This window comes from Convolutriloba macropyga, unplaced genomic scaffold, assembly GCF_964194025.1.
Source record: "Convolutriloba macropyga unplaced genomic scaffold, txConMacr16.3 SCAFFOLD_2253, whole genome shotgun sequence".
In the NCBI taxonomy this organism is placed as follows: Eukaryota; Metazoa; Xenacoelomorpha; order Acoela; family Convolutidae; genus Convolutriloba; species Convolutriloba macropyga.
In genome coordinates this window covers 23,291-36,163 of record NW_027452006.1, presented here as the reverse complement: position 1 = coordinate 36,163, position 12,873 = coordinate 23,291, and the positions used below count along the sequence as shown (strand labels likewise).

At 36.8% G+C, this 12,873-nt stretch overlaps 1 protein-coding gene across 1 annotated transcript in view; it reads right to left on the bottom strand.

Annotated features, from left to right (window-relative positions):
* Window positions 1-3,459: 3,459 nt before the first annotated feature.
* LOC142357109 (multifunctional protein CAD-like) overlaps window positions 3,460-12,873 on the bottom strand; it is a 32,042-nt gene continuing 22,628 nt past the window's right edge. Inside the window, exons 5-6 of the mRNA XM_075408806.1 lie at window positions 9,404-9,511; window positions 3,460-3,633 (exon numbers count right to left, since the gene is read on the bottom strand). Coding sequence (XP_075264921.1) covers window positions 3,506-3,633; window positions 9,404-9,511 — 236 coding nt within the window. The 3' untranslated portion in view covers window positions 3,460-3,505. The remainder of the gene's footprint in view (window positions 3,634-9,403; window positions 9,512-12,873) is intronic.

The window sequence follows — 12,873 nt, the reverse complement described above, 5'->3', positions numbered from 1 at the left end:
GGGGTGTAGCTGGGTGGGGTGGGGGGTAGGTACGTTGCGGGGGGGTAGGTAGGTACGGGGGGTCGGTACGTTGGGGGGGGGTAGGTAGGTACGGGGGGTCGGTACGTTGGGGGGGTGGTGTCTTAGGTACGTGGGGGGTAGTTTTTTGGGGGCGGGGTAGGTAGTTAAATGGGATCAAATTTTCTCAAATTGACCTCTTCACCTTGAATTACAGACTGTCACCAATTGCTATACATTACAAACTAAGCTATTGTTAAAGTCCAATGTTCGAAAACAGAAGTCAACAATCAAAAACGGAGGTAAAAGCTCGAATAGAAAGAAGTCAAAATTCAAGTCATGAACAAACTTGGTTTCTGCAAAAAAAAAAAACCTGTAGAATCTCAATACTCCTCTTCGAGTCGTAAAAAACCTGTAGAATCTCAATACTCCTCTTCGAGTCGTAAAAACCAAGAGCACCACAATATAGCTACGCTGAGCTTACAGCTTCGCAGCTATAAAAAAGACCAACATGACTAATATAATTGCTAGAAACTTCGTGTGAGAGCAATTAAACATAAAATCGAATCTTGCTTATCGATTACCTATGGGTCCTTCAAAAATTCGTTCAAAAAGTGCTGCAAATTTCTCAGTTCAAACTGTCGTTGAACATTCTTAACTGTTGCTAAAATCTATTGAACATTTTAAATATAAAAGTCTATTTAAATCTTGAAGAGTTGGTGTAGCGGATATGCTACGCCACTAAGAGACCCAAATGTCCGGGACTTGATCCAGATTGTCGTCGCAAGAGTCAAATAGCATATCCGCTACACCAACTCCCCAGAATGACAACAAATCTCGTTTTTCTATTGAATCTCTGGTGACATAATGGTAAGTAAACCATTTAAATTTAATATGCACGAAAACCACATTTGAGTTTACATTGAGGCATGTGTAACAAAGTCACAAACAAAGTCACAAACAAGTCACAACATCAACCTAAGTGAAGAACTCTCCGAGATAATTAACGCACTCTTCGATTTTATTACAATTATTTAAAACCATTTTTATGCAAAGAAAAAAAATTCGTATGATTTTATAAACAGTTTGCTGCAGTAGCTATAGTAATGACTACAGAAGTCCGCACGCTTGTGCATTTAATAATTGTACGAAAAATAAATTTCCCCGTTTTAGCACCTATTTAGGTTAGTGCTCACCATAGAGCCAACATACCCCCAGCTACCGCGAAAAATACTAAAATAGCCGGCAAATTGCCGGAAAAAGCCGCCGTTGACGCGCTTGATGCACATCGGGATTGAAACAGAAAAAGAAGAGATAAATTGAGCAATTTTTTCCTTTTTTCAGTGTCAAAAAGTGTTCTAATTCGGCGTGCAATTTCGATAGGATTCTAAAACAATACCTAATTCAATTTCTAAACTGAAAAATAATAAGCTCAATACGAATGTCAGCCAGGAAACAATCTAATGAACTTTGATAATCTAATTCTCAATGACTCAATGACCGGGCTTAATCGGTTTATCCCGTCTCTAAAGATTTTGCTCTTTTGACCTTGAATGTATTCACTATCTTGCGTAATTCATTTGAGTAAATGGATTTAAAAACCATTCAGTTGAAACAGTGAGTGAGGTAAGTCGGAAGTCAAACGAGAAAGTCGTGACTTATGTAAAACGAAAAACGTGATAAAAAGGTAAAGCAAATTAAAAACATAGTTGGAAGAATTCCGTTAACGACTCAAAGAGTCGTTTTTCCTGAAAGAATTACCTTTTAAATCAACTGGTTCTTACTAAAGTGACAACTAAAAAAGTGAAATCAAAAAAGAAGCATTAAAGCACACGAACAGCAACAGTCAACCTATCTTAGGCTCCCAAAACATCAATATAAAAAAAACACGGCAATCAATGGCCAAAATTTTACAAAAATTTATCAATTTCCGAAAGTTCTCTCAAGCGAAACACTATTTTGATAAATAGAAAAATAAGAGTCAATTGGTAACTAAATAAACTTTTTTGCTCTAACTATTAACATTAGTTGTTGCATTACATCACAATGAACGCGATAAAACTAAAAATGACAATAAAACATGAAATCGAAATTTATCATGAAAAAGACTAAAGATGCAGAACAATACTGTAACGCAAAAATTCGCCTGTTACCAAAACCCAACCCTTAGAAAATTCGCAGAAACGACTGCTGTAGAAAATTTGAAAAAGTGAAGATAGCAAAGCCTCAGTGCTATATTATGTTTAAAAAAATCAGTTGCAAACAAAAACTTTAAAAATCCAAAGGAAAAGACAAAATATAATTAGTTAAAATCGACAAAATACAATTTAATAAAGGCAGCATGAATCAAACTACAGGTCTTAGGAGATTGTGAGAAAGAAACACGCTAGAATGTGGAGAAAGCATACATTGTGAAAAAGGTTAAAAAAATCATTCGCAGTTTCTGAAAAACCAAAGACTAAATTGGAAACTCTAATTAAAAATCAAAATATTAAAATGAGGTGAAAAAACATAGAATTTTTATAATTGAGAAGCTCAAGTTTGAGAGCATTACATAGCCATCTTCCTGCCTGAGTAAGAAGTAAAAACAGCTCAATTAACAAACGGAAAAATAATTTAAAAAAATGTTAAATTATGGTAAAAATTTTCGCTGAAACTTGAATAGTTATAGTCAAAACCAATTCAATTAGCAACAAAATAGAAACCAAAACCACTGAGTGTTCACCAAAAGACTTTATGGTAAATAAACTCAAAGTACAAAAAACTTGGAAAAATTTGACAAAAACCGCCAAAATTGGATTAATATGTGTACAATTTTATAAAACTAAAACACCTCACCTCAAAAGGAGGCATTCGAATCAGAAATTATCAACAAGAAGTTGACATATTTACTAATTTTGTTAAAAAAACACTCGGCTGAAAGAGCCAAAAATGAAAAGAGCCAATTAATAAAAGATTAAAAAATTTACAACAAAATTGAGAAATATGGGCCAACTTTGCACTTGAAACGCATCATTAAGCTCTCAGAAACATTGTGGTAGCAAATTCAGATGGTTGGAAACTCATGCGGCATCAATGAAAATTTACTTCTACAAAATATCAAGTTACAAACAAAAATGAGCCAAATGGACGAAAACGGCTAAAAACTGTCATCTATATGCGCCAATCTCTCAAAAACTCTTTTCGAAGTCAAAAAGTCAGTCACTGAACGCAGCGCATGAACAAAAAACTTCTCTCGCTCAGAAAAAGTTAGTTCACACGGCAATTTGACTCAATTTCACTATTAGGTCAAAACGCCGCCTGAACAAATAGTACGTCCGGTAAAAAAAAACCCTAAGAAAACCAATACTTCTATTCGAGTCGTAAAAAAGAGCGCCTAAATAATAGCCGTTTGAGAGGCTGACGGCGGCCATTAATAATTACTACAAACTACAATTGGTATAATTTTGTGCAGGGAGGGGCGCTATACTAGGAAAGACTCCAAAAGCCTATTTTAATTCTCTCGACGTCAGGTCATGGTAACCTTGTAGCTTCCAATGGATATAAGGATGTTCTTCTTTGGAAGACGGAATCCAGCACTCAGCACTGCTTTCACATATGCCGCACATCTGTTCTCACCAAAACACGCAACCTCACCTGTCAATACATAACAACCGCTTAAGGGATTTCTCAATGCTGCGCACAAACAACTGCTTTTACATATATCAGTGCACTCCACCCAAGAATTAAATGAAAACATTAAATTTATAGATTTACAGAGGTGATTGATTTTTATATATCGGTACAGTTGTAGCATAAAAATAGTTCGTTCGTGACGAAAACCATTGGAACGAAAAGATCAGCAAAAGAACGCAGCAATATGACGGCGAAGAAGAAATCTTATAATATTGCCCGCAAAATGGCAGACAATAGCAGCGGTGGACACCCTTAGTTAAAAAGATCAGTAGGATCGAATACAAAAATATGATATCACTCAACAAAACTCTCTCCTTGTTTTAATCTATTACTTTCATCAATACAGTCTAAGAACAAGGGTTTGGATGACACCTTCTGAAATTAACACTCGATGAGTTTTCATTCACACTTTTGATTCAATAAAATAGCTCGATGCAATAAAATAGTCGATTTTTTACTGAGGTAAGTCGTGATGAAAAAATTATCACACTTGACCTATAAACTTCTATACTAAGAATATCAAATGATGTCAGCGAAAAATTCAGTTGATGAGCGGTAAACTCAGCCAAAAATCTCGTACTTTGAATTCTCGGCGCATGAACAAATGGTCACAAAACTGAGAACGGCGAACTATAACTTTAAAAAACATAGCAGGAGAAGTCTTGGACTACACAAAAGCATTTTTATCGACAAAATATAGACTCAAAATTAACTAGGAAAACTAATAAGAAATAGCCAGCGAACTTCCAGAACAAAATTGACAGAATTCCTAAACGTCGAAAAATGGTATAATTGGAAGTGCAATTTCAGTTAGGTTCCAAATTTTGATTATTTCAGCTTCTAAGATGAAAGCTATTATGCTTAAAACCAATGCCAGCTTGCAATCGCTATACGGAACTTAATAACCTAACGCACTATGACTTAATGACTGGGCTTTATCGAGTTTCATGATTTTGCTCTTTTGACCGTTATTACTAGATTGCGTAATTCACGAGTGGAAGGTCTTAAAATCCATCCAGTTGAAACCGAGTGAATTAAGTCAGGAGGTCGTGACTTACTTAAAACAGAAAACGTGAACGAAAGGTAAAGCAAAACTTAAAAAGAAGAGCGCCTAAAAATAGTCGTTGAGTCAGGCGGCGTGTTAATAGCCTAGCAGATACAAAAGGTGACCGGAACTGTTGGTGAACTACTCGTCGCTTTGAAGAGACAGGTTCACAGAGATCAAAATTAGTAACCGCTGGAAGTCTTAGTTCCCGCCCCAGCAGTACTTCCACAGGAATTTTGACCCAAGTATTGACCCGCGTGTCATCTTGTTGTACGCCTTAAGAATCATTCACATTTGAAATACAGACTTCAATAGTCCGCTTGACAGTTTGGAACGCTCGCTCAGCAAGTCCATTTGCTTTTGGATTGGAGATGGATTGGCGACTCCATCATTTCAAGGTCCACACCTAGTTTAGGTCACCGTTTACAAACTCGGGACCCTTGTCTGATAACGTTTTTAGTATCCCAAACCTTGCAAAGATCTGACTCAAAGAATTCACTCTCACTGTTTGTGAAGTCCTATTTCCCGCAGGGAAGGCTTCAATCCACCATGATCCCGCGTCTACTGTTACTAAGTAATTATCTCGGTCCTTGAAATTATCACAGTCCCGAGTCTTTTCCAAACGTCCTCTGACCAAGTAGATACTGCTTCACCCAGGTGAGGCCTGTCTTGGCATTCATTATACTTACTACCATATCGGATATGATCTTAGCTGATGACTGGCCACCAATCGGACTGCTGTTTCGGCTGCGTTTTTTGCTGGGGTCCGCCATATGCTTCAGCCATCATCACACGTTTTCGTTTGCGTGGAATAAATGAATGGTACAACACAAAAGATGATTCCACCGCGAATAGTAAGAGCATCCTTCTGTTCTTCGAACTATTTCCGTTTACAAGCTGTGTTTCCAGCTGCCAATCTTATTCCTTTGATGACGTCTTGGAGCAGCCGATTCGATTCCATCTCAGTTGCAGACTGACTGGGTTACCAGGTCGCATTGTACAAAATTTGTTTTGATCAAGGCAAAGCAGACTTAATCACTGTCATTGTCATCGTCAAAATCTAGTCTGCTCAGAACATCAGCATGCAAAATTTTCTCTCCTGGTGTGTATTTTGATTCAAAGTAAAATCCCATGAATGCTATTACCCATCTCTAGATTATCGCTGATGCTGTTTTTCTTCTTGAAATTTCTTCTGGTGCAGAGAGATATTTGAGACCAGTATGTAGAGTCTGTATGTATGCGGTCAGTCTGCAGAGTGAAATCCTTCCGAGCAGGATTTGTCGCAACCTTGTGATCACAAAGACAACAGCAAGCGTCTCGCGCTCAATACTGGATAAATTCTGTTTGGCTTGTGACAAAAAGCAACTGCTAAAAGACGACCGAGAAAAAGCAGTTCAGTTCTGTTTGTGACAATTTCCTGGAGACCTTAATCGCAGGAAGTCTTCGCAAAAGGACGCAGCCTATTGCTTTTTCTGAGGCGTCTGTTGTAACAATCGCTTCTTTTTTTCGCAAGCCGAACAGAACTACTCCAATACTGTGAGATGCACTTGAAAATTGTCTGCCCGTTCATAAGATTGAACCAAAGCTCGCTCAGACGGAGGTTACCTCTACATCCAAATCATAAACCCCTCAATTTTGTCTTTGCACCAGATGAGGACATTCCAGTAAGAGCATCAGCAAGAATAATGCGATGGGCAATAGCATTGATAGGTTTTGACTTCGAATTGAAAGACACAACTGGAGAGCAAATGAAGCGATAGTACAACAACGGTCTCCAGACCAACAAAATTTGAATCTGCAGAATGCTGAATCTTGTACGGCGTGGATCATGTTATTTGTGGCAAAAAGTTGCGCAGAGAATGAAGAGGACAATATCAACACCGACAGTACACCATCGTGGACCAATAATTATCATACCTTTTTCTTAGTATATGAAGCCAAGACGCACTCCTGAGATTTAAGAACCAAATGATATAAGAAGCTATCATATACTCTTTTCAAAGAGAACAGAGTAGCAATTCAAAACTTTCTCCCAAAGAGAAGGTAATAAACGGCAGTGAGAGCTAAATTTCTGTCCGTTATCCAAGGCAGAGAACACTCTAATGGCAATTTCCTAGCGCGCCTTAGAATAGAAGCACGCTACTGTGACTTCCAAACGCTTAGAACAACCAACACCGAAAAATCGCCAAAAAAATTATCTGTAGTTTGAGAGACCCTGAGACAAAATTAGGACTACTGGACAGCAAAAAACACCATGTCTCTTCAGAAATGACAGAAAACGTACAGTTCAGAGGTCAAGCAATGGCTTTTGTGAAGTGAAAAGTTCAACAGGTGACTAACCATACGCAACAAAAAAAATAAAGAGTGAAAAATTAAAAGACATTCAGAAAACCAAGTTCACTGGTAATAAAGGCAATGGTAACGTGTGTAATAGATGTGGAGCTAAGCCAAGCAGCAGTCAGCCGTGTCTGGCTTTCATAAATATAACACCTGTGAGCACGTGCAGCACTTTGGTGAAATAAGTAAAATTGAAATCCAGCAGAAGTCAGGTTAGTTTGACCAACACAACAAATTCGGCGAAGAAGGGAAGTCATCCCGTCAAACATCCTCCAAATAGAATACGAATAAACTTTACACGGGAGCATATGTTACGGAAAACTGTGGTACTCGGGAAAACGGGCGTACATTATAGAAGAAGACCACAAAAGAAAAGGAAACGCACGCCGGTAATGATAGAACCATGAAATCATGAATCATTTGGACTTAGCTCGGTAAATCTCATGAAGATACAAAAACCAAACATCTTGAGGCCTACGATGTTCTATGCAATAATGCGTGGAAGGGAATTAAGTATCGACAACTAGCAGTTATGCAGTCCGTTAAAGAATTTGGGCTACTGGAAAGAGATTTACTACCTCAAAAAACATCAACACAGTGTGATGAGAGACAACCTGCAGTCAAAGTATCCAAATCTCATGTGACACTCAAACGGGGATCACGGCCAATGTTTTGCAAGCCCCAAAAGACACCTCTACCTTAGTAAGACAACTCCAAAGAGACACTTGAAATGATGGTACAATAAAGCATCCTGAACACTGTGCAACCTGGAGTTGGCACAATTCCATCTCCAGCAGTGTGACTGAAGAAAAACTGAGCTCATAGACTGTGCGTGGACCTGAAAGATCATATTAACGTCAAAGCTACGGACAAGGACTATCCGATTCGACATGGAGACCACCTTTCATATTCTCCATGAGGCCAAATCGGGGCTTCTTCAGGAGTTGAAATCTTTATCAATCTTCCAGAATTGCATCGAGTCAAATCTCAAAGAAATCGAGGGTGTGATCATCTTTCTGGACGATGTACTTGTGTTTAGAACAGCAAAGGAGCAATAAGAAAAACGAATGCTTGCAGTCGAAAGCCGACTACGTAAAGAAAACAACGAAAAGAAATCCAACTCAAAACCAGTCTCACGCGTTAGTTTTTATGCTTACTCTGTTTCTAATTAAAGAAAGGCACCCGATTCCAAACATGTCGAGAAAATGAAAATTACCATCGAACATGAATCAAATTGGATGTTTTGTCGTTTTCGCAAAATGTCATGGTCGAATGATACCAGATTTTGCCACAATGTTACCTTTGAGCGAAATTCGAGAAGACGATTTTAGATGGGAAAAGAAGAGCAAAAAGCTTTTGAGAACATCAAAAACGAGTTATTTACTAACCCACTTGTCCAGCCTCACAGCTTGCAACGATTCAGTTCTAATTAGAAGCCATTTTTCAATTAAATCACCAACATCAGATAAGTTTGCTACTTCGCGATATATAACACAGATATAACGAGTAAGCAGTAGTCCGATATGCTTTATGTACAAGCCTACATTACTTTTCATCAATTTCAATTGATATTCATTATTGAATCATTTTATTTCATGTTGGAATTATTGGGCAGTTTTGCTAGTATTGCTATATTAACAGACACGAAAAACGCATACATCTGAATTGATGTTATGTTCAGCGAGTGCGAATACTACCAATGAACTAACAGCATTTAGCACATTTTTTATTTAAGAATAGGTTACGTGACTCTGATTCAGTCACCGAGAGAACGTGGCGTTCGTCGAGAACCCCCCTAAAACACGCTCGTGAAACTTTTAAAATACCAAAAGTCTGCGGTGCCAGAAGTTTTTATATAGATTGCCAATAGTTGACTTCCACATATTCAAACTTGCAAGTTGCGTCTTTTGAGCAAGGTTACGTAGAACAGAAGACACTTCATAATTCTGGCTGAACATTTCGAGCCGTAACCTATACGTAGCATTTCGAGATGTAAGAAGAATTGAAGTAAATTGAGTGGCGTAACCTAGGTTGAAACACTACAACAAGTTTTCAAGTCTGATGCTGCATTTAGGAATTCGTAGCACTGCAATGATCAGGCATCTTAAAACGTGCACGTGAGTATAGCCGAAGTAATGCAACAAACAGACATTAGAAGAAAACCATAAGCAGCTGTCCATTTGACTATAGCGTCTGGCCACTTCCTCGGAGCCGCGTTTTTATCACGCCAACTGCTAGGTATCTCCGATTCAATACACGAAACTCTACGCCAGTATAATAGTTTCAGTGCCAGTTCCATGGATAAGCAATTAACAATTCCAAAGCTAAAGTATAGCAAGGCAAAAATACCCGTGGATGCCATCTCTACACCCAGCATATAGTCTGCACCCGGCAGTCTATCGAAGGAGAACACTGGCACTTTCACGCCCACTCTGCCACCATTCTCCAGAAGCATGCCTGAAACAACACATGCGTTGTTTACAAAATCAAGAAAGGCGTTAGTAGAAGAGTGTAAAGTTTAATTAACAGCTTGAAATCAACGGGTCACAAATTTTGAAGGGCCTAGTATTTGGATAACTAATGAAATTATAAATTATCTATTTAATGTGATCTATAAATTTTGGAAACATCCCGCAGCTTGACTGAAAATAGCCTATATTGATTCCCATTGACCCCGCTAGGCATTGAAATAGAAAAGGAAAAAAAACGTATGGAAGATTGCCGAAAACAGCCGTTGATTCCAGACCAACGTTCGGATTGAATCAGGTAGAAAAAGAAAGATTTAAATTGACATCTTAACTTTCTACTTAAGGTCGAAAACGTTTCAATGAGGTCCGCAATTTGATTAGATTTGTTAAATATGGTGAGCATAATCAGCTCCATAATTAAACAACTTAGCACTGTATTCGAAGGAACTTGAATAACTTAATAAACTAAGTCTTTAAATATTAAGTATTACTGTCCGAGCTTTATCCAGTTTTTTATTTTACGTTTTCGCCTTGAACGTACAGCTTAAATTCGCTGAAAGAATTCTAAATTCCATTCAGTTGAAATAGTGAGAGAGGTTAACTCAGACGTCAATTATTAAAGAGGTGACTTACGTAAAACGAAAAAAAAAATAAAACGAATTCTAAAAAATTATAGGACAAGTCCTGAAATACAAAAATAACCGACTAACGCCGGGCGAATTGCTCTCAAACGACCGGCGAGCGGTTGGCTTCAGGGCACTACCTCTTTATCCCGTTTCTGAAGACGAAAGTCAAATGGGTCACACGAAAAATCGGCCGAGCGAAAAATTGCATAAAAGACAAACCGGGTTAATAAATTTGCTACAAATTGCTTTTGAGAGCAATTAACAATGGTTCCCTAAAAAGTGCCTGTTAGATCAGTTATGATAAAAAACAATTCAACTATAACTTATTGATAATGAGGATCAGAGATGAAGACATTACGCAAAGAAGATGCTGACGTTAAGCAAGACATTAATATCTTAAGAACCAATTCATTGTCTCAAGAGACTATCCGGTATCCCTACTTCAAGCCATAAAAAATTTCACAGGCTCATAAAAAACCATACACTTGGAACATACAAATTTTCCAAAAATTTGAAAAGCTTAAATTTTATCCAAAAATTAAACAAAAAATTACTAAGACTGGAGTCATAAAAAATGTTGATCACCATCCCATTAACTTTAGAAACTATGCAGCAGCTTATTATCAAATGCAGCAGCTTATTATCAAATGCAGAAGCTTATTATGCAGCAGCTTGGAGGAGGTTTGAGGGCCTCTGTTGCCGGAAAATAATAAAATATAAAAAAACGCAAATATTTTGAAAAATTGCTTTTATTCGTGATATTAAAATCTTGAAGGACATTCCATTACATCTATAAACTATGCAATAGTAAATTATCAAACCCTAGAGGAAGTTCCGTGGCCCTTGAGGATAGAGAAACCTAAGAAATGACAAAAACCTAAAAAGAATTGCAAGTTTTATAAAAAAAATTGCTCAAATTTGTGATATTAAAAAGATGAAAATTAATCCATGACCAACAAAATTTTTCAGTAACTTATTATCAAACCCTGACGGAGGCTTTCTGACTTTTGAGGCTCAAAAAATCTGAATAATGAGTATAAATGTCAAAAAATTGGCAAAAATGGCTAAAAATATCAAAAATATGCTAAAATTCTCGATGTTAAAATCTTGCAAGACATTGCACTTCATCTAAAAATTATTCAGTAACCTTTTTTCAAACCCTAGAGGAAGTTCTTTGGCTCTTGGGGCTGAAAAAATCTAAAAAAACTAGAAAAAAAATTTCCAAAAAAACTTGAAAAGCAAGTTTTATACAAAAAAATTGCTAAAATTTGTGACGTTAAAATGTTGAAACCATTCCATTGCCACTAGAAACAATGCAGTAAACTATTATCAAGCCCTAGAGGAGGTTATTTGTAACCTAGGGCTGATAAAAATCAAAAAATGTCAAAAATTTTCAAAAAGCTTGAAAAAAACTGCAAAAAAAGTATAAATTTGCAATTTTAGCAAGCGGTTTTCGTCAGTAGCTAGCCCCGGAGGGGAAGCCAACCGCTCGCCGGTCTCAAACGACCGGCGAGCGGTTGGCTTTAGGGCACTACCTCTTTATCCCGTTTCTGAAGACGAAAATCAAATGGGTCAGACGACAAATCGGCCAAGCGAAAAATTGCATAAAAGACAAACCGGGTTAATAAATTTGCTTCAAATTGCTTTTGAGAGCAATTAACAATGGTTACCTAAAAAGTGCCTGTTAGATCAGTTATGATAAAAAACAATTCAACTATAACTTATTGATAATGAGGATCAGAGATGCAGACATTACGCAAAGAAGATGCTGACGTTAAGCAAGACATTAATATCTTAAGAACCAATTCATTGTCTCAAGAGACTATCCGGTATCCCTACTTCAAGCCATAAAAAGTTTCACAGAATCAAAAAAATCCATACACTTGGAACATACAAATTTTCCAAAAATTTGAAAAGTTTAAATTTTATCCAAAAATTAAACAAAAAATTATTAAAACTGGAGTCATAAAAAATGTTGATCAACATCCCAGTAAGTCTAGAAACTATGCAGCAGCTTATTATCAAATGCAGCAGCTTATTATCAAATGCAGAAGCTTATTATGCAGCAGCTTGGAGGAGGTTTGAGGGCCTCTGTTGCCGGAAAATAATCAAAAATATAAAAAAACGCAAATATTTTGAAAAATTGCTTTTATTCGTAAAATTAAAATCTTGAAGAACATTCCATTACATCTATAAACTATGCAATAGTAAATTATCAAACCCTAGAGGAAGTTCCGTGGCCCTTGAGGATAGAGAAACCTAAGAAATGACAAAAACCTAAAAAGAATTGCAAGTTTTATAAAAAAAAAATTGCTCAAATTTGTGATATTAAAAAGATGAAAATTAATCCATGACCAACAAAATTTTCCAGTAACTTATTATTAAACCCTGACGGAGGCTTTCTGACTTGTGAGGTTCAAAAAATCTGAATAATGAGTATAAATGTCAAAAAATTGGAAAAAATGGCCAAAAATATCAAAAATATGCTAAAATTCTCGATGTTAAAAACTTGCAAGACATTGCACTTAATCTAAAAATTATTCAGTAACCTATTTTCAAACCCTAGAGGAAGTTCTTTGGCTCTTGGGGCTGAAAAAATCTAAAAAAACTAGAAAAAAAATTTAAAAAAACTTGAAAAGCAAGTTTTATAAAAAAAAATTGCTAAAATTTGTGACGTTAAAATGTTGAAACCATTCGATTGCCACTAGAAACAATGCAGTAAACT